Source organism: Physcomitrium patens, chromosome 23 (assembly GCF_059467195.1).
Source record: "Physcomitrium patens ecotype Gransden chromosome 23, ASM5946719v1, whole genome shotgun sequence".
In the NCBI taxonomy this organism is placed as follows: domain Eukaryota; kingdom Viridiplantae; phylum Streptophyta; class Bryopsida; order Funariales; family Funariaceae; genus Physcomitrium; species Physcomitrium patens.
The window spans coordinates 11387467-11407767 of NC_143432.1; the positions used below are offsets into that span (position 1 = coordinate 11387467).

General features: G+C 34.8%; 2 protein-coding genes across 8 annotated transcripts; both read left to right on the forward strand.

The window, feature by feature from the left end:
- The first annotated feature begins 1916 nt into the window (after positions 1–1916).
- Positions 1917–9306, forward strand: LOC112275726 (glucose-6-phosphate 1-dehydrogenase 5, cytoplasmic). 7 transcript variants are annotated; one of them, XM_024506337.3, is made up of 17 exons: positions 1917–2149; positions 3745–4033; positions 4313–4395; positions 4632–4701; positions 4990–5176; positions 5423–5571; positions 5735–5803; positions 6059–6117; positions 6394–6430; positions 6979–7050; positions 7140–7287; positions 7434–7529; positions 7726–7796; positions 7914–8029; positions 8188–8233; positions 8448–8615; positions 9020–9306. In XM_024506337.3, exons 2-17 carry the CDS (start codon positions 3824–3826, stop codon positions 9020–9022), a joined length of 1584 nt encoding a protein of 527 aa, XP_024362105.1. In that variant the 5' UTR covers positions 1917–2149; positions 3745–3823; the 3' UTR covers positions 9023–9306. The 7 variants fall into 7 exon arrangements, with proteins under 7 accessions (XP_024362105.1, XP_024362102.1, XP_090102649.1 ...); XM_090246523.1 differs by having other exon boundaries at positions 2125–2317; XM_090246524.1 differs by lacking the exon at positions 1917–2149 and adding an exon at positions 3321–3386.
- Positions 9307–9996: 690 nt separating this feature from the next.
- Positions 9997–11839, forward strand: LOC112275727 (uncharacterized). Its single transcript, XM_024506338.3, has 3 exons — positions 9997–10242; positions 11165–11345; positions 11551–11839. The coding sequence occupies exons 1-3, from the start codon at positions 10110–10112 to the stop codon at positions 11642–11644; spliced, it is 408 nt and encodes a 135-aa protein (XP_024362106.1). The 5' UTR covers positions 9997–10109; the 3' UTR covers positions 11645–11839.
- Positions 11840–20301: the final 8462 nt, after the last annotated feature.

A 20301-nucleotide genomic window follows, 5' to 3' on the forward strand; every position in this document is an offset into this window, starting at 1 on the left:
ATTAAATAGATGAATTCACATATTTTCTTATTTTGAAATTGGAGAGGTGGTTACATATATTGAATTATGGAAATAAAGTGGAAAATTTAAGATTTAGGTGGGTCAATTTAATATCTTTTTAATAAAAATTAAGTAATGTTAATAAATTTTATTCTTTGATTAAAAATACTAAAAATTAAGTTATATTTTGTGTATACATCAAATTGATTTTGTAAATGTGACTAACTATTAAACATAATGGTTGATAATTCCAATATTCCTAATAAGTTATTATTAATTAATGAGTAAAAAATTATAATTAAAAAAATTATTGAATGTGTTTGTAATGTAAAATGTTATAGAACTCTAATAAAATCCTATAGTTTTGATTAATGCTTTTACATTTTTGGAGTTCTGACCAGCAAAATTATATTGTTCAATATACAATCTAAATCTATTATTTATATTCCAGATTCAAAGCCTAAATTCTCTCTCTCTCTCTCTCTCTCTCTCTCTCTCTATATATATATATATATATATATATATTATAATACAACATATCATAAAAATCAATGATTTCATAGAAGAATTGTAAATGGATTACAAGAAAAAAATTACTAAAATTTGTAATCAAATTTTATGAGGATGGAAGAACCATATCTACATTCAAAAGTATTCTCAACTTAGAAGATGTTTATTAGCATTCTTCAGTTTTTTTTTTAAAATAAAAATAAACTTATACTCTTGTATCAGACATTATATACCTTTTAAAAAAAAAAGTGTGTGTGATTTATACCTAGACTATATACAAAAATATTTAGAAGAAAATTTCAATTCTTTTACTACTTTTATATTGTCAAGAGTCACAAAAACAACAAGACAGAAAGTGAAGTAATCTAAAGACAAACAACAAAAGCATGACTCATATTTTAAGAAATATGCATTAGAATAAACATGACTTAGTTTTATTAGAGAATCCAACTCTGTGACTATTCATGACAAAAGTTTTTTTTGGATAGGACAAAAAATCATTAATTCATTTCACACATCCTGTAGCAATATTTTGTTAATAACAATAATACTAATACTAATATATTCTTCTGGTACTTGTTGTTTGAATAATGAATTAAGTTACATTCATTTATTTTACTTTCTTTTTAGATTTTAATTTTCACAATAAACAAACAGAAAAAATTACTAGAACTTAGATGTGCAACGAGAACTTGGATTGCATCCTCGAAAATGGATGACTTGGCAAAGCATGGGCGAGGAGGAAGAAGCTCGCGCTCCTTCGGGATTTCATCCCTCCAAGGGACGTTCTCTACCTCGTAAGTTCCAACCCTTCCTCAATTAAGAATTTCACAATAAACAAACAGAAAAAAACACTAGAAAAAAAGTAACAAACAAATTTAAAATAAAAAAAAGGTTGCCGAGGAACGACATGGGTGATTCACGATGTGGACAGTTCTCATTCATTGCACCCATTTTCATACATCCACTATATTTGTCTCCTGTGAGACTCTCAGCAGGCCTGAACTTTCGTCAGAAGCATCCGAAAGATCGGCCCCGAGGCGCGGTTTCGAGCGTCATGGTCGGCGTCTGCGGCATCGCCCGTCCACAAGACGGGCAGCGTGCATGTTCCCAAGTGGCAGGGGCCAAGGGCACCCTTGCCAAACCCTTCGCTGCTTTAGGGTTAAATGGACTCCACGTGGTGGCTCCAGCTATAGTTAGCGGTGGCCAGCTGAAGCTACACGAAAAAGTAACTTCTCCCCAGTTCCCCAACTAATCATCTACTACTTACCAAAGCAACAAAAAACTGAAAAGTTGAAGCCGTTTTACCGCGTCGGAAAAAGTTACTGGGTCTCTGTCTAGCTTGTGACTTTCGCTTTACCTTTATCCAGGGACAAGAAAATCGTACCCGGTCCCTCATGTAATTGGGGGCCAAACTCGGGATCAGAGTGGGAAGGCAGAATTCGGGATTCTGTGTGGCGCATTTCAATGACAAGGCTATTGTTGTGAGGATATTTTTTATGTATTTATATTATTGCTCTTCTTATTCATCCTCTTCGTCTTACGTTGAGTGCATTATTGTGCGTTTGGCTTTACATAAGCGCCAGAGTCGTCTCCCCTCGCAGCCATTGCTTCTCTTGTGATTCATTGACAGTGTTGGGTAAGCTTGCGAGCTCCTCTCCTATTGATGTTGTTTGTTTATATTGTTTCTGTTGTTAGCTTAGCTTCTTCTTCTTCTCCTTGTCCTTCCTCTAGATGTGCGTTCTACTGTCGAACCTCACTCGTCGCTGATGTCGCGCTTTTCGTGGCTTTAAAAGCTGGCGAATCCGTGGTAGTTCTATTCCTCGTCTTGAGAGCGAGTTTGTGAGGTGGTGATGTCTAGATTTTTCTCTTAAATTGTAGAGATGGAATTGCGGCTTCGTGTGGTTAATGGAATTTCTTTTGAGAGTGCGAGGTTTGGAGTGATTTTCTTCTGGTTGTCGGATTTTTTGTTGTTTGGATTTTGCGCCGTTTGAATGGCAATTGTTGGTTGAGGATGTTGGCACTTGTGTGTTGTGAGGGTTAATTGGTGCTGCGCGCATTCGATTTTTGAGGACGAGTGTGTCGTTGGTTTTGTTGAGGTTGTCTGCTCTTCGTCAGTGGATTGGATTCGGATTCCTACAGTATTTTAAAATCTGTGTGCTGGAACAGGCAGTTACCTAGAATTGAAGGGGTAGAGGACTTTGATGCGCTTAGAAATTCCGCTGTCGTGTATTAGGCTGTTCGGTGGCTTTTGTACAAACGAGAGGGTTTTTTTGAGCAACTTCCTTTGGGTGGACGGAGGGCTTTGTTTGTGATTGTAATTGCTAGATGTCGTCATGATCGATTTTCATAATGTTGTAGTATTGCACTAGTGTAGTTTTGAAAGAGAACTTCGAAAGATATTCTTACTACTTCCGCAGAATCTAGTTCAACTCTTACCCAAGCTCCGCGTTTGAGCAGTCTGGCATGTCGTCATAATTTCAGGGTATTTGTTCTGGAGAGAAATAGCTGGATCCCAGAACGTTGCCTACATTTTCGTCTTCTGAAGTATTCTTTGAACCAAGCAACAAGTGGTCTTTTGTTCGATATTCACTTCGCTTGCCTGTAACCATCGGCAGATCGAATCTAAGAATTTGAATCTCATTAATCGCAAGGTTGTAAATGCTTGTTTTGGTAAAAGCATAAGTATTGGATTCAGCATACAGATGTCGTGGATGCACTTCAATTTACAGATAGCAATTCGTGAGGATGAATAATGATTTTGATGATAATTTTGGGATAGTCTTTGAAGCTCTCCGGACCACGTTTAAAAACATGAGGGCGCATTAGCAAATATATTAGGAAGTGGCACCGGAGAATGTCTGGGATCATGCAAGGTTCGATTCCATGATCAAACATGTAGTAGCACTCATGTATACTCATCTGGAAGTATCATCGTCATGTAACTCTCGATGGTGGCTCATTGTGTTAATGATTACTGTTTAGGTTTTTCTAATGTTTCTCATATACGTACACAAGTAAAAATTGATGTGGGAATTTTTAGCTCCAGAGCCATGTGATGTATTTATGTTTGGTTCAAGTTTTATCAAATGAAAATTCGCTTTGTCCTGCAGAAGTGATAATTTATTACAGTCAAATATAACAATGTATGTGTTAACCAAGTAGTTTACGCATTGAAAGCAATAGATCTTGCATGACGATATATTTACGAACTCAAATTTTGTCTTGCCACAGGTTTTGAAATTTGAAAATCCCAAAGAATAGCTCCAAGTACTGTCAGACACAGCAGCAATCGGCTCGCGGACGTTTTAGAATGGGTGTTACCGCTGAGAAGGATGTTCCACCAGCTGTCGAGGATGCTGCACCAGCAGTATCTGACGACCCATGTGAAAAACCTGAATCGGATCAGCCAACCAAAGATAAGAGTATAGCTGGTGGTTGCCTTTCTTTGATTGTGCTAGGCGCATCTGGAGATCTAGCAAAGAAAAAGACTTTTCCAGCCATCTTCAATCTTTACAAGCAGGTACAATTATCTTGCACACAAATGCCTAGCTCGATACGTAGGATATTATGTACGTTATGTACCTGATAAACACCTTGTCCCACGACACCTAAGGTAAAGTTTTATGTTTTCACCAAATAGAGCTAGCTGTGTGGGCAGATGGTCAGACTTAGTATCTTTATACTCCGTTGCACGAATGTGATTTCTGTTCTGGAATATTTACATTGCTTAGAAGAATTATTCCGAATGTATTTTAATTTTCTCAGCATATTATTTTGGTCATTTGTTGTTTCGTGGCAGGGTTTCTTGCCGGACGAGATGCATGTTTTTGGGTATGCGAGATCCAATATGACCAACGAGGAGCTGCATGAGAAGCTTCTTAGGTATAATGTTTGTTCATAATACATTGTCATTTTGAATGTTATTATTCAAATTTGTATTGCGTATACCTCGTTTACTTTGTCGAGTTCGTCATGATTGAACTACTTGTTAGCCAATGTGAAGGCCTCATGTGAGGGTAGTCTGTGAGGAAGCGGGGTGCCCCTACCATTATTAGTGTGTCTTTTGCTAAGCTGGTTGAAAAAGTCCTTTATATGTTAACAATTTGTTTGTGATTCAGGTATTTGAAAGCAGAAAGGACAGATCCTACAACAAATCCTGAAGATGTGAGAAAGCAGTTTCTTAACAAGGTACGCGACATGATTATCATTGTGTAGACATTCTTTCAACAGTCATATACAGCATCTAAATGCCGACTCGGCTGTGCTTGAGATGTTCTGAAGATGCATAGCATCGATCTCAATATTATCCCTCAACGCCTTACCTATGGCTGTACCTTAATTTCTCTTCATGTTTCCGGCAGGAGGAGTTTCTAATTAATTATCGATCCGCATCTAATTTACTACTAAGTTCAGCGTCTAGCTATGTTTGTACTCAGTGTTGAGATGTCAGCACTAATCAGTTGTCTAATTTGGTAGATTACATACATACACGGGGCGTATGATGCTGATGAAGGTTTTATCAAGTTGAATGAGGAAATTTTACGCCTCGAACGAGAGGAGAGTGACGATAATAGTCCCACTCGTAGGCTGTTTTACTTGGCCTTGCCTCCTTCAGTCTATCCGCTTGTGAGCAAGCAGATTCGGAAGCACTGCATGAATCAAAGTACGGTTTCCTGCTTCTCGCACTTCTCTTTAAGTGTGGCTCTTTTGAAATCTACTCTTTATCCTGGTAACAGGTTGATGATTTAAGTTCTGATTCGTATGCATCATGCTACTATCTCAATTTTGATGTGAGATTTTGTGTTGTGCCCAATTTATTTTATTTTTCGAACAAATATATGAAGCATCGGTCTACGAATCTGACTGTTGCTTCTATTCTGCATTAACGTCCGTGGCGTATTCCCTACAGGAGGATGGACCAGAGTGATTGTAGAAAAGCCTTTTGGGAAGGACTTGGAATCATCTGAAGTTTTGAGTTCTGAGTTAGGTTCCCTATTTACAGAAGACCAACTTTATCGTATCGATCATTATCTGGGGAAAGAGCTCGTGCAGAATCTGGTATGCTCCACTTGATCCTATGATGCGTTTGTGGTTTATTCGATTTAGAAGTAGGCCATAAACTATTCGGATCTTTATCTGACATTCATCTTGTGATCAATAAAATCTTCGCATGCTCTCAGAATTTACTGTTTGATGTTCTGGTCTGTGGTATTCGGTGCAGTTGGTTATGAGGTTTGCAAACCGTTTCTTTGTACCTATCTGGAATCGAGACAATATCGCTAATGTCCAGGTATGTACAAGCCCTGAAATGTAGGATGCGGGTTAGAGAGCCGCTTTTGTAACAACAGGAGATCTTTATAGATGCTGCAAAATCAATTATCATGTTCTCCAGGTTTTTACTTTGGAAAGATTGTTCTGGTAATTATAATCTAATGGTTCAGAGTTGAGCTAGCATTTATCAATATGTCTTCGATTACACCATTTATTTCTGATCACTTCAGAAAAGTAGCTGTTCTCTGATGAGTTTGTTAGTTACATCTCGCAGATTGTTTTTAAGGAGGACTTTGGAACTCAAGGACGAGGTGGTTATTTTGATGAGTATGGGTAAGTGATCTAAAAGGAGTTCAGTTCTTGATTTGCTAGATTTACGCGTACTGGTTGCACAAATTGGAAATGAGTCAGCAGAAACACCATCATTTAATTTTTCATCCTTGCTAGATCATCAATACATATTCCAAGCCCAGAGCAGCATTTATGCATCTAGAGACATGTGAAAATTGCAGGTTCTATTTTGTTGCAGATTAATGATGTCATTATGTTGTGGAGCATTTGAAGAACAAGCTCGTTTCTTACTGCGTATCACTTTTCGTCTTATTGTAGGATCATTCGGGACATCATCCAAAATCATCTCGTGCAGGTTTGCACTAGAACATGATCTAAATCTTATGTTGATTACTAAGGTTTGAGATAAATTTGACAGGAATCATCCAAAACTCAAAGGAATCAATTGGTAGTTGTGGTGATCGGCTATGCTAAGGCTTCCTGCCCCTTTAAAGCTTATCTCTTGGCACCACCTCGTGTTTCCTTGCATCGAGAACAGATGACATTGTTCACATGCATCATTTTGAAGCCAAACTCAGTAGGCTAACTACATTCAGTAGTTTTTGTGAATATAACTATCTGAGAAATTCTGAAATTGTTAATCAGTGCTGGGAGGAGCAGCTCTGAACGAATTCTTTTTCTAATCACCATTCTGAATATTGTGATCGCTCCATTTTGGTTTCCAAGAGAATTCTAACTGGAAATCCTAGATAGTATTATTTTCAAGTTCAATGTTGATTAAAATAGTTATTCCTGGAAGTTTGGAAGTTTCTGTAATCATTGGCTTAAGGTGGGGTTGTTCCTAGCGAATTGTGATTATGTGGTTATATCAATTCAGTTAATATGAACGTTTCTGTGAGGCAGGTTCTGTGTCTGGTAGCCATGGAGAAACCTGTTTCTCTCAGCCCTGAGCATGTTCGGGATGAAAAAGTCAAGGTACGCTGAATCTTTTTGCATTTGCAATACAATTCACCTGCTTGCATGTGTGGTTCATCAATTCTGATTATTATACGTTTCACGGACAGGTTCTGCAATGTATTGAGCCCATCAACGAGGAAGAGGTGGTGATCGGGCAGTATGAGGGCTACAAAGATGACCCTACTGTTCCAAATGATTCCGTCACTCCTACTTTTGCATCTCTTGTTCTTCGCATCAACAACGAACGGTGGGATGGTATGCATTTTTGAACTGAACACTTGCTTTCTTACAACGCTTCTTTTGCGTGATAGATTTTTTTATTTTTATTTATTTATTTTATTTTTTATGTGAAGATCTGGATTTAACTGTACTTGATCTTTTTTTTAACTTGATGATTCCAGGGGTACCTTTCATTATGAAGGCTGGGAAATCTTTAGATACTCGAAAAGCTGAAATTCGTGTGCAGTTTAAGGACGTCCCTGGTGACATTTTCAAGTGTAAGTACCTCAGCTAACTCTATTCCACGCACACTTTTTTAATTTGGTTTATTTATTTATTTTATTTTCTTTTCTTTCTTGATTTCTCTTCTTTTTCTCTTCGTTGTAGTGTGACTTTTAAGTCAATTCTATGATTCTCTTCCGGTGAAAAAGTAGAGGGAAGTTATGATTTTGTTCTATCATTTGATGGATGTAGGCAAAAAGCAGGGTCGCAACGAGTTCGTGATGCGTCTGCAACCGAAGGAGGCGATGTACATGAAGCTCACGGTTTGTATTTGCGTCATTACTTTGTTGTAAAAGTCCCAGTGAAATCGTTTGGGTAAACATAGTTGGTAAAAATTGAACGCCATTTAAGTAACAAGGTCATGACATGACGAGTTACAGGTGAAGGAACCCGGCTTGGATATGCGAGCCACACAGAGTGAGCTAGACATGTCATATCATCAACGCTATCAAGATATTGTTATTCCTGAGGCTTATGAGCGCCTGCTTCTTGATACGTAAATTCTTCTGCCCTCCTGTCTCATTCATTTCAAGATGGCTATATTCAATCATGTGTGCAATTCTGTTGCTTTTTCGTTGCTTGTGCCTCGATAGAAACCAGAAACATGTTTGGTTAAAATATTGATCTAGACAATTCGTACTTGGGCTTGTGCAGTATTCGTGGGGATCAACAACATTTTGTGCGCAGGGATGAATTGCGGGTATTTTGCCTTGGACTTCTTAGATAGTTTCTATTTATACAGCAATTTCCGATCTCCACCTAATTGAGTAGAATTTGATTTATCACTCCACTGTTCCTACGCTTAAAATTTTATTTTTACTTTTAATGCGCGAATCATACACTTACATTTTTGTTCATTTTAGCAGATCATGTAGGAGTCTAAATTTGACTAATTTATCCACGTCTCTGCTCAGGTTGCATGGGAGATATTTACACCATTGTTGCATCGTATTGATGCTGGAAAACTTAAAGTGATACCTTACAAGGAAGGTTCTCGAGGACCAGCTGAAGCTGATGAACTAAATGCACGGATGGGATATCAACGAACTGAGGGTTACTGCTGGAAACCACCTACATTGCAGGCAGGTGCCGCGATCTAGCAACGTGTTTCTTGGAATATAACAGTTGAGATGTCTATGAAGTACTTGTGAACGCTTCCTGTGAGATTTTAGTATACTTGTGAAGAATTTAACCTTTTCATCACACATCCTCTGTAAATGATTTAAAGGAAGAGGTTCGTCTAATATTACTTACCATTAGCAGCATTAGTTGATCTAATACAGTGAAATACATGTAATAGCAAAGAAAAAAATACAAATTGATGTTCGTGGCTCGTTTTCTGGTATTTTTGGACATATTTTTCGTTGGCATGAACCTCCTTACATGATATATTGTGTTCTTGCATGTGATGGTTATATAATTCTGGTCAGTATATTGATGTGCACCTTTTTTTTTTTTTTTTTTTTTTTTTCAATGCAATGTGCAGTAGCCCAGAGCCGAATGTGAAGGAAACGCACAGAAGCAAAGAAAACGACAGGCGTTCTCAGAATATTGCCTTGTAGGTTACTTGAATAATACTAATGAATGCAGTCCCATAGGTGGTGCATGTAAAATACAGTAAATGGTGGATCCAGCATTAGAACGTAACCAAACCGGTAGTAGCCACATTTAGCTTGACGGCTACATACCTTTTCGACATGTTTGCTCAACCAATTTGTAATCTGTAACTATCGATATTTTGAAGCATGATGATTACAGTAGTCCTTGCCATCATCTACTAAAGTTCACTACTCTGCATATTCATCCACTGCGATAAACTTCTCCTAACTATTCTAAAATGCACTCGCTCAAAATTGGCAGAAAATCTCCCATTCCAACACGCATGAAGATAATCGATGCTTCGTTAATTGGAAACATCAACCTCTAACCGATGTATCAGCTGGATTGATCAGTGCAGGTTCGAAATTGAGTGAATTTTTTTTGTGCGGCAGAACGTTGATTTGGGTTGATTGGAAGGGTGTAAGATAGCTCAAATATATATATATATAAATAAATAAATAAATAAATAAATATACATATATATATATATATATGTTTTTCTTCATTTCCATTGTCTTCAATCAGAATAAAAGCAAGGATTATCTAGACGGTTTGTAGTTTCTAAAGCGAGAGAGGTCTATCAAGCTACAACAGCAAGTGCTGCTGTCCATCCACTTGGGGTTGTGGCTCTGCAAATTGAGCTTTAACCCACGCAACCTCGGATTCTGCCGCCTCAAAAAATAAAAGAAAAAATAAAGAAAAAACGAAAAGGAACCCATGGGTCATCCACCTATGTTGCCACATAACCCTGGCCGATCCAGCCCAATCCTTCAGTGGCCCGGCCCATCCAGCGACGCCGCGACGCAATTGCAAACGCAAACGCAAACGCAAACGCAAAGCCCGAGACCTCTCATTGTCATCAGCGATTTCGCAAAGTTTTCTGCTCTCTCGTCGATTGCTTGGTTGCGTTCGATTGCCGGGAGCATTGTCGTCGTGACCCATTTCGTGGAGTTGGTGAGATCGTTGTGTTTGTTGCGATGAGGGACGACGATGAGCGAGGCATTATGTGGAGGCTGCCCAAGCTTCAAACCAAGGATTGGGGCAAGCTAGGCCCTGCGTTCGGCTATGGTGTCGGTTGCGGTGTGGGTCTTGGCGCCGGCATCGTTGGAGGTCCGTTGTTTTTCCCCTCCTTGTTTTTGCGCTTCGGTGTTTGGGGTGCAATGGTGCACGTGACGCTTTTGTGGGGAGATCATTGGTTGGAAGATTGGTTCGTGAAGGCATCTAGTGATTCCTGTAGCTCCGCAAGGAAGTTTGTACTCTGCTGCTGTTGTTATGGGTCTTTGATAATTTACATTTTCTACGATAAACATGGTTTGGTTACGGCTTCAATTTTTTGGCGCAGCTCTTGTGGAATGTGTGAGTTTAAATTGGACATGCACTTATTTGTCGCTTGATTTGATTCGAAGGAGCAAATGTAATTAGGTTTTTTTTTTTTAGCGAAAAGCTGTAAATTGTTAAAGCTGCAGAAAGAGCGTCTTTCCTTGTAAAGAATTTGAACAGGAATTTCAACTCGTGTTTGTGGATTACTTGAGTTGTTCACATGCTGACCTGTGGAAGGAAGAAGCTGATCAAGTTTGGGCCTATCTCAGGATCTGTGTTCTAGTGTACTGTAATGGGCATTGACATCTTTTTGCAATGTATGGGATTTTTTTCAAGTTTTTCTCGATTTGACAACTAGTCAGAAAAAACACATTCCTTGAATGGTTTCTGTGCGGAACCAATCAAAATGGCCATTTGAATCTTACTGTGATTCGTTACACTCTCTTCGATTTATACTGCAATTGTAGGAACTAACTTTTTTAACCTTTTTGTCCTGATGTAGGGTTAAAGAATTCTGCATGACTGAATGCTCGGGTTATTTAGGGTTTCGCATTGCAAAATGATTTAACAATTCAGTTAACTCAAAAACATCTGCGTGTGTCGACTTTAGCATAGGATGACTCTATAGCATCATTCTTAACATTCAGTAACATTGTTTTCCGGTCGGCAAGCGCCCACAATGCTCATACTGTTATATTATGCTACTTTGCAGGGGCAGGAATTGGCTTGGGTTTCCCTGGCTTGCAGGTCGGTTTCGGAGTAGGAGCAGGCTGTGGCGTGGGCGTTGGATTTGGTTACGGATTGGGCAAAGGTAGAGCTTATGACGACAACGGCACTTACAGTAACGTGGGAAGGCTTCCTAAACGTTCACGTAGCATTGCTGGCTCCAGTGGGTGAGTTTTATTATTTGTTACCTTCACTTCGCTACTGCTTCCTTTCTTCAACTAAATTCATTCACATCCAGAATGGAGGTGTATATTTTATAACTTAATAGATGCACTATAAAATTGGCCGAATTTATTGAATCTGCTGTAGGTTTTGACTCGAAGTAGCTTTAGATGCTTATGGTTTGACCCATATGTTCTCTTCTTATTGTAGGGCTGAGATCGGAGCTCTTCTGGACGACTTAGTCTCTGGTGTGAAGCGAGCTCTTGACTCCATTCAGAACGATGATGGAAAGAGGCGCCGATAATCTGTAGCATTTCTTTGTCACATTTGTTCTTTTTAGTCGCAGCAGCGTTCACCTTCGTACAGGATTTTAACAAGGCTGTAGATTAACCGGGGGTGCTGCATGTAGAACTATATGTCTTGGTGTACATGATCCTCATGCATGCGCAGAGCCACTTTATTTTGTAATGTACTGATTTGACATGGTCACTTGACAATCTTTTTCAGCTAGTTGGTTTGAATCATGTTCATTCATTCTGCCTGTCGTGTTAACATGCTTCAATGTCGAACCATTCTTTAATTGAGAAGCGTGCTTATTCACAAATCTTATACCTGTTCTTTGAAGTGGCTGGGTGACGATTTCATTTTCTATTGCTTTATTTCTGTGCTATGAAGTGGTTGGATTACTCTTCCTTGGTAGTCACTCTTTGAAACGATTGTTTTTTTTAGAAAAGTGACTATGCAAGCAGATTAACAATTGAGGGTTGAAGTACTCGTGTGTAAGTCTCGATACTTGCAATTGATTCCTGTAAGCTACTGATTTTTCACTAAATCATCATATTATCAGATGCTTGACTTCGAATTTAAATGGGTAGTTCGGGGGCTAGTTCTTTTTGGGAAGGATTATAATACTGTCAGGATGGATGATAGCATTGAAGTTATGATCGGAGTTAGGCCTACTGGTTCTAAGTCAGCAAACCAGGCTCTCATACGGCAATCCAGCATGAGTTGAACACTGTTCTATTTGGTCCAACCGAGTTAGGGTTCTTCTTAAGGAACCTAGAATTACATAGAGCAGAATCTAAGAATGAGTCGTGGGTTGAAACCAGATGCGTGAGAGGAAATGGAGAACCAAAAAGCCCCAACTGGACCTAAGATTCTGTGCTTTGGATAATCAAGTTTTTATTGGCCTGTGCACATGGTGGAACTCCCTATATGCAAAAACGTGATTTTTTATCTATAAGATAAAACAACAAATAGAATCTTTAAATGACTCAAATTAAATGAATAGTCAAAGATAAACACTTTGGGAGATGATGCGTTTCAAATTGAAATGGTCACAATTGAAGGCCAAAAAAATGAGGGCATTTCAAAGGTATAGAGAATACCATTGTAAAGAATACTATTGTAAAGTATACCATTATAAAGAATACCATTGTAAAGTGTAAACCATTTTATTTATATGATTTCATGATTTTGGCCTTGAGACTAGAAGAGTATGTTATTCAGGTTATATAAGAAAAATTAAACAAGAAAGTGTTAACATTTACAATAAAATTGGCATGTTAGTAATTTATGCATTAGAGTTATATGTAGCAATTTGTAGTATAGTATTTGATATATTTGAATTTTTTTAGAGTAAAAGATTTTTCAATGAATTTATTGCAAAGAAATATCAAAATATCCTTTGCAAGTATTTGATTGCAAGGGAAGCAAAACAAATGATACACACATTGTATAAGAGATTGTAGAATACAATATGGTAATACAAATAAATCTGAAGTGAATAATAGACATTTTAAGATGAGATAGGGTGTCTTTATTTTTATATTGAATATAATATAATAATGGATTGAAAAAAAAAAAAAAATCTCAAAAAGATGTCACATTAAAAGAAATGTAGAGATTATAAGACAAATTTGATATACAAAAGATATATACATAGAGCCAAAGAAATATTTAAAGATGTAAGTACAATTTAGAAGTATTATCTTGATGGTATGTTAATATTAGTATACATTTATGTAGGTCCAAGTAAGCTCCCACATTTAATTTAAAATAATTCAACAAGGACATTTAAGTGTTAGAAAAAAATAATTATTAGAAGATGTTTATATATATATATATATATATATATACATAATTAAATCTTTAAGTCTTGTTAAAATATTCCTATAAACTTAAATTAATAACTTGATTAACAAGTCTTACTAAATAGTCTCTTTAATGATTTGGCAAACTAATTTTATTAAAATACTTTAAAAAAAACTGCTGTAGTAACTTAATTAATAAGATACCGTAAGCATAAAAACAAAGAATTTAGCTTTTTTAGTAATATATATATATATATATATATATATTTATATAAGTATATAAAACTAAGCTATTTTTATTCTTATAAATTTTTCTAAAAGTGTTATTTATTTATTTATTGAATATTTTTTTTATGGAAATCTTGTTATATTTTAAATTTTATTTAGATATACATATAAACATTTAAATTTTTTTTCCCTAATTAGTTGATTTCTTGTATTTTTGTCCATATCTTCATAGTATAAATTTATTTGTAGTTCTTAAAATAATTAATTATCAAGTGATTTATTTGTAATTAAAAAATTTAATTATCAAATATTTGGAAGTTTTTGGAATTTAAAATTTAAAATTAAATTACTAAAATCATTTAAAACTAATTTTAAAGTTTTAAAACCATATTTTAGATAATGCTGCATTTACAACTACAAAATTATACAAAGTTTTACAAAAACAAGTACTTCACTAAATAAAGATAAAATATGAAAAAAATAGTTAAATTAAAAAGTCATATAAATAAAATTATACATCTAAAAAATATTTAATTTATTTTTTTTAAAATTAATAAAATCTTTTGAAAATAAAATATTATTAATAATAAGTAGATATACAGTCCTAAATTCATTGTAGAGATTTATAAATTTTAATTTAGAAATAGTAAAGATATATATATATATATATATATATATATATATATATATATATATAATAAATTAATTATCAATTATGGATAAGTTATATTTCTCCTATACAAAATTAGATTTTAAAGTTCTTCTTTTTCTTATTATTATTTTAAATAAAACATAAAATATATATATATTTTTTTTTTTTTTTTTTTACAAAATAATAGCCAAGAGATGAAGAAAATATAAGAAGAAATCATGCTAAATATTAAAAAAATGATATTAAACTAAAAATAAAAGATTACTTATAATACTTCATAATTTGTATTAATAAGATTGAGGGAGAATGAGATTATTTTCTTTATGATTTCTTAGTATGTTAAATTTTTTTGAGCATGTTTGATTTTTTATAATTTTTATTTACTTCATTTTTGATTTTTTAATTTTAAAAAAATATTTCTTCTTCTAATAAGATGTAAGTTTTTTGGTTCTTGTTTTATGTTGTTGTATTAAAGTTAAGTAATCCAATTTATGATTGTAAGTGGAAAAAAATGGTTTATTATAGATTATTATTTTTTAGTATAAATTATATATATTGTTGTATTTTGGTATTATTTTTTTTATTTTTTTATACATGCTATTTTATTTACTTAGAGGAGGTTTTGTAACTATTTCTTTGTGTAAATATAAATCAAAGGTTTTTTTTTTTTTTAAAATCTTTGTCTATAGTCTTTCAGCTTTTTTATTGATGCTGTGGAGCAATTATATTTTGTATTATTCTCTACTTGTAGATAGAGATGATTCTTATGATTTTACTAAGAAAAGTATCTACTAATGTTATGAATGTGCTTATGTCAAGGATTTGAATCTCGAAGAAAGAGAATCTTCAATATACTCTTCTATCATTGAAGAGAACTAGAAAGTCACTTAAAAAGTAATGTAATATTAACTAGAATGGCTATTGCTAAAAACAAGAAGACTAGAAAGTCTTGAAACAAGACTAAGATTGGAAAGGCGTTGACAAGAGTGAAGAATGCTTTACTCTTGCCTCCATATATACTATCTAACTAAGAACTATGTGGCGATGTCCTATAAGACGTCCAATATGTGTTGACTTTGCTAACTACATGTCTTATCTTGGAAGGCAAGTTATCTATGTATGTGCCACATAGTTGGCTTGTTCCACAAGCTAATATACGGAGATAACTTGTTCCACAAGCTATCAATACATGGTTAGTTTTTTGGCCAAGTTTCTAATCTACAAACACATCTAAAGTCAAAACTGAGTCTATGAAGCTTTTAGGAGGCTTTTCTAGAAGACTTTATGAAATTATTCTATATTTACCTACTTTTACTTAATCATATAAGTAACTATTGAGGTAAATGTATATATCCGTGACATTACCTCCCCTTCTAGGAACGAGTTCCATAAGGAGCAATCTTCATATGTTGAAGAAGTTTAAGATGTAGTGAATTATATTTGCTACATACTCCGATCTTTGCTCTCTTCAAAGATGGTTGATAGATCCTCTCAATCATCTATAATGTCCCATACTAGGGCGAGAAGACCACCTTGTTATTTGATCATTGTTGAGGCCTTCATAACTTTCTTCAAATAAAACATTTGGAACACTGTCAGGAGTTGTTCCTACTTCTAATAAAATCACTAAACATCGGGAGTCTCTTCTAAGGTCGTGATACTAAACATCATATATCTCGCCATCTATTCGACAAAAGACATGTTATTCTTGAGGATCTTCATCTTGATTTCACTGTCTTGAAGGTTGTGACAATTGTAATGTCTCGTTTAATAAGTCTCCAAATAAAAGCTCTTGAGTTGAATCTGCTGATTATTGGTGCTCCATCTCATCACAAATACACAGAAGCTACAATGAAAGATAGAAGGTAGAATGTTTTTTTCTTTTGATCTTGTTTCTTTTATAAGAAAGGTTTGCTATTCTTCATCTTAGTTTTGATGGATGTCGTTGATGAAAGATTTCAACTTTCTTTGCTGCATTTGCAAGATTCTTTGATGACTTCCATGTACATTCACTAATATCATATCCGTGCCAATGAACAAGATATTCCAACCTATTTCAGTGCCATCTTGAGTCTAAAACTTCTTCTACTTCAAACTCTTACTTATTATGTACTTCTATAGAAAGAGGTGGCATTTGTCTTCTTTCTAAGATATTCACTGTCTTATACAACTCCAGAAGAGATATGTGAAATACAGGGTGGATCTTCATAAACTCCAATAGATGTAAACGATAGGCAATAGGATTGATTTTTTTACAAATAAGAAAAGGTCCTAATCTACAATAATCTAATTTATCACAAAGATGAGTAGTCTTGATATTGCGACGAAGTAACTATACCTTATCACCCATATTATATTGTGGTTGCTCCTTATGATAGGCATCCACGTTGGTCTTTTGTCATTCTTGAGCTTCTTTTAATTGTATCTTTATTGTTGTATGTAGCTCTGACAAGCGATTTGCTAAATCTTCCACCGTAGGATTATCAACTTTTGAAAAGTCAAAGGTATGAAGACGTGGAAGATAACCATAATTGGCAAAAAAAGGTGTTTGTTGAGTGGAAGAATGTACCAAATTAGTATATGAAAACTCTGCCAATGGTAAAAGAGTTGTTCAATCATCTTGATGATAGTTGATAGTACATGTCAAATATTGCTCCAAAACTTGATTTACTCCTTCCATTTATGCATTAGTTTGAGGATGAAAATCTGAAGAAAGTTTTATATCCACCTTTAGAATCTTGAATAGGATTCTCCAAAATCTTGATATAAATTAAGTCCTTCTATCTGATATAATATCCTTTGATAATCCATGATAGCAATAGATATTGTCAATGAAAAGCATAGCTGTTTCTTCACTTGTGATAGATTTTGTACATGGTATAAAATATACTATTTTGGTAAAATGATCTACTATCACGAAAATAGAGTTATAAAAATCTGAGATTGAAACATCCATCATGAAACCTATAGAAACAAAAGACCATGGTTGTTATGGAATGGATAACAGTTGAAGAAGTCTATAAGGTCGATGATGGAGAGTTTTTGATCTTGAGCAAACATCACAAGATTGTACAAAATCTTTGACTACCTTCTACATTTGCGGCTATCAAAAATCCTTGGATATTAGTTCCAAAGTTTTATTGTATCCAAATGGTCATGCTGCTAGAAAGTCATGATGAGCTTGAAGAACATGTAATCGAGCTTCACCTTCTGGAACATATATGCGTCTTTTGAAATATAATAGATTATTATTGAATTCAAACTTGGAAGTATCATGGGACTTAGAGGGAGTATCCTTGATATCATGAACAAGAGAATCAAAGGACATGCTTAATTGAATTTGCTTCACAAATGTTGAATCAACAATCAATGTTGATTTTATAGCTCGAAGATGAAAATACTCGAGCTTCAAGAGAATTGATCTTTGTTGATCAAAAGATGCATCTCTTTCTTTGGTACAAGATAAGAACGTCTAGAAAGAGCGTCCAATAAATCTTGTTGTTTTCTAGGTTGATAAGTGATCTCAAAATTGAATCTAGATAGATATATTCCAACGGGCTTGATGACGATTCAAGACACGTGTTGACATGAAGTACTCGAGGTTCTTATGGTTTGTATATATGGTAATTGGACTTGACGTACCTTCTAGATAATGATGCCATTCTTGAAATGAATCCACGATTGCAAGGAGCCTTTTGTCTTGGATCTCATAATTAATCTTGGCTGCTAAAAATTTCCTTGAATGGAAAGCTATTGGGTGGAGTTTGTCATCTGTTCTCATTTGTGACAACACGACACCTATAGAAAAATCTGATGTGTTTGTTTCTATAAAAAATAACTTGGAGAAGTCAACACAATATAAGATTGGTGTAGAAATAAACTCCTTCATTAAAGCATCAAATGATGCTTCTATTTCTTTATTCCACTCAAGTTTGTCTTTACAAGTCAAACGTATAAGTAGAATTGCAACTTGAAAAAAATTCTTGATGAAGATTTGATAGTAATTAGCAAAGCCCAAAAAGCATTGTACATCTTGTACTATTCTTGGAATCTTCCAATTTATGATAATTTGAACCTTCTTGGGATCCATTATAAGGCCTTTGTTGGAAGTGATGTACTCTAAAAAGTCAACTTGAGTAATGAGGAATATACACTTTTTCAACTTGGCATATAATCCTACAGCTTTAAGATTTTGTAACACGCGACGAACATGAAGCTCATGTTCTTTTGTATTCTTAGAGTAGATTAGAATGTTGTCTAAATAGCAAACAATGAAATCATCTAAAAATTCATGAAAAATATCATTTATAAGATGTTGAAAAGTGATAGGTGCATTCGTGAGTCCAAAAGGCATGACATTATATTCAAAATGTCCATACTTATTTCGAAAAGTAGTCTTCCATTCATCTCTTTTTTTGATATGAACTAAATTGTATGCTCCTCGTAGATCTATTTTGGTATAAATCTTTGCTTGATTGAGTTAGTCAAGAAGTCTTGAAATCAAAGACAAAGGATATCTTTTTTTGATGGTGATCTTGTTGAGTCCTTAATAATCCACACACATTCGCAGAGATCCATCTTTCTTCTTTACAAATAAGATAGGAGCCCCAATTGAAGATTTAGAATGGTGTATGAAGTTCTTTGCTAAATTTTCATCATAGTACTCCTTTTATGTAGCCAACTCATTTTGCGATAAGTTATAGATTGGTCCAAATAGTGGTTGAGCTCCTTCTTGGAGCTCAATTGAATAATCATAAGGTTGATGCTTGAAGAAAATATCTGCATTCTTCTTTTCAAAAACGTCTTTGAATTCTTGATAATGGTTAGGAATACCACTCGATGTTGTTTCACCATTAGAAATGGGTGTAGCATATATATCAAAAGATGATCCTTCTTTTGCAGCATGCATAAGAGCTTTTGCACCTACTAGTAAAGGTTTGGATGTACTAGACTTACGTATTTCTACTTTACTAATACTATCTTGGATTATACTATCAAAAAATTTAAAGTTACAAGAAATCTAATCTATTTGAAGGTTATATTTTTCTAGCCATGATAATCCTAAAATAACCAGATTAGAAGGAGATTTTGTTATATTAAATACTACTATGCTATTATGATCTTTAATTGCTACATCTAAAGGAATAGTTTCATAGGTAAAATTTTCAGAAGACCATCTATGACTTCTACATGTACGGATTTAACTTTTTTCACTAAAGGTATTTTTTGATTTTTGGCAAAATCTTCGTCTATAAAATATACTGAGGCTCATGTATCTAATAAGGTAAAAACTTTTTAATTATTAGGTCCTAAATATAATTCTATTATAAAACAAGATGAGGGAACTGAGGAGAGGATAGGACCTTTACTAGGTGTTGTACATGTTTCCAACCACACGGTTCCTATTGTAGTTGGAAAAACTCGTTTTCCAACACATTATCTTCTTTGGTAATTGTGCTCTTCATTTTGTAATTATTTTGCTTCTTTGGATAATGTTAAGAAGTGTGCTTAGCTTCTCCACAATATAAATACAACCCCTCTTGGTGATGTTGAATCTTTTCTTGCTTTGTGAGAGGTTTAAAACATATCATATCGATTTGCATTGGTTCTGGCTTTGATGAATACGTTTCAGAAAACTTGGGAGCTGCTTCCATTACAAAACTCTTTGGATTTGGTTGTGATATTGATCTACTTGCTTCTTTCAACTATACAACTTCTTGCCGCAGACTCTGAACTATTTCTATAGGCGTAGCCATAGTACTTCTATGATTCACGTTGAAAATACGTGAAATTTCTACTCTTAGATTATTGACAAGCTCATGAAGATTTGCCATAGTTACAAATCTATTCTCACTTCCATTGAGAGTAGCATCCATAATCTTTCCTTCCATAGACAACTCAAATGAATTCAAAAGTTAAATTAGAGGAGGGTAATCTACAACCTCTAAAAATAAATCCAATAAAGAGGAGTAATCTACCTTCTTTAAG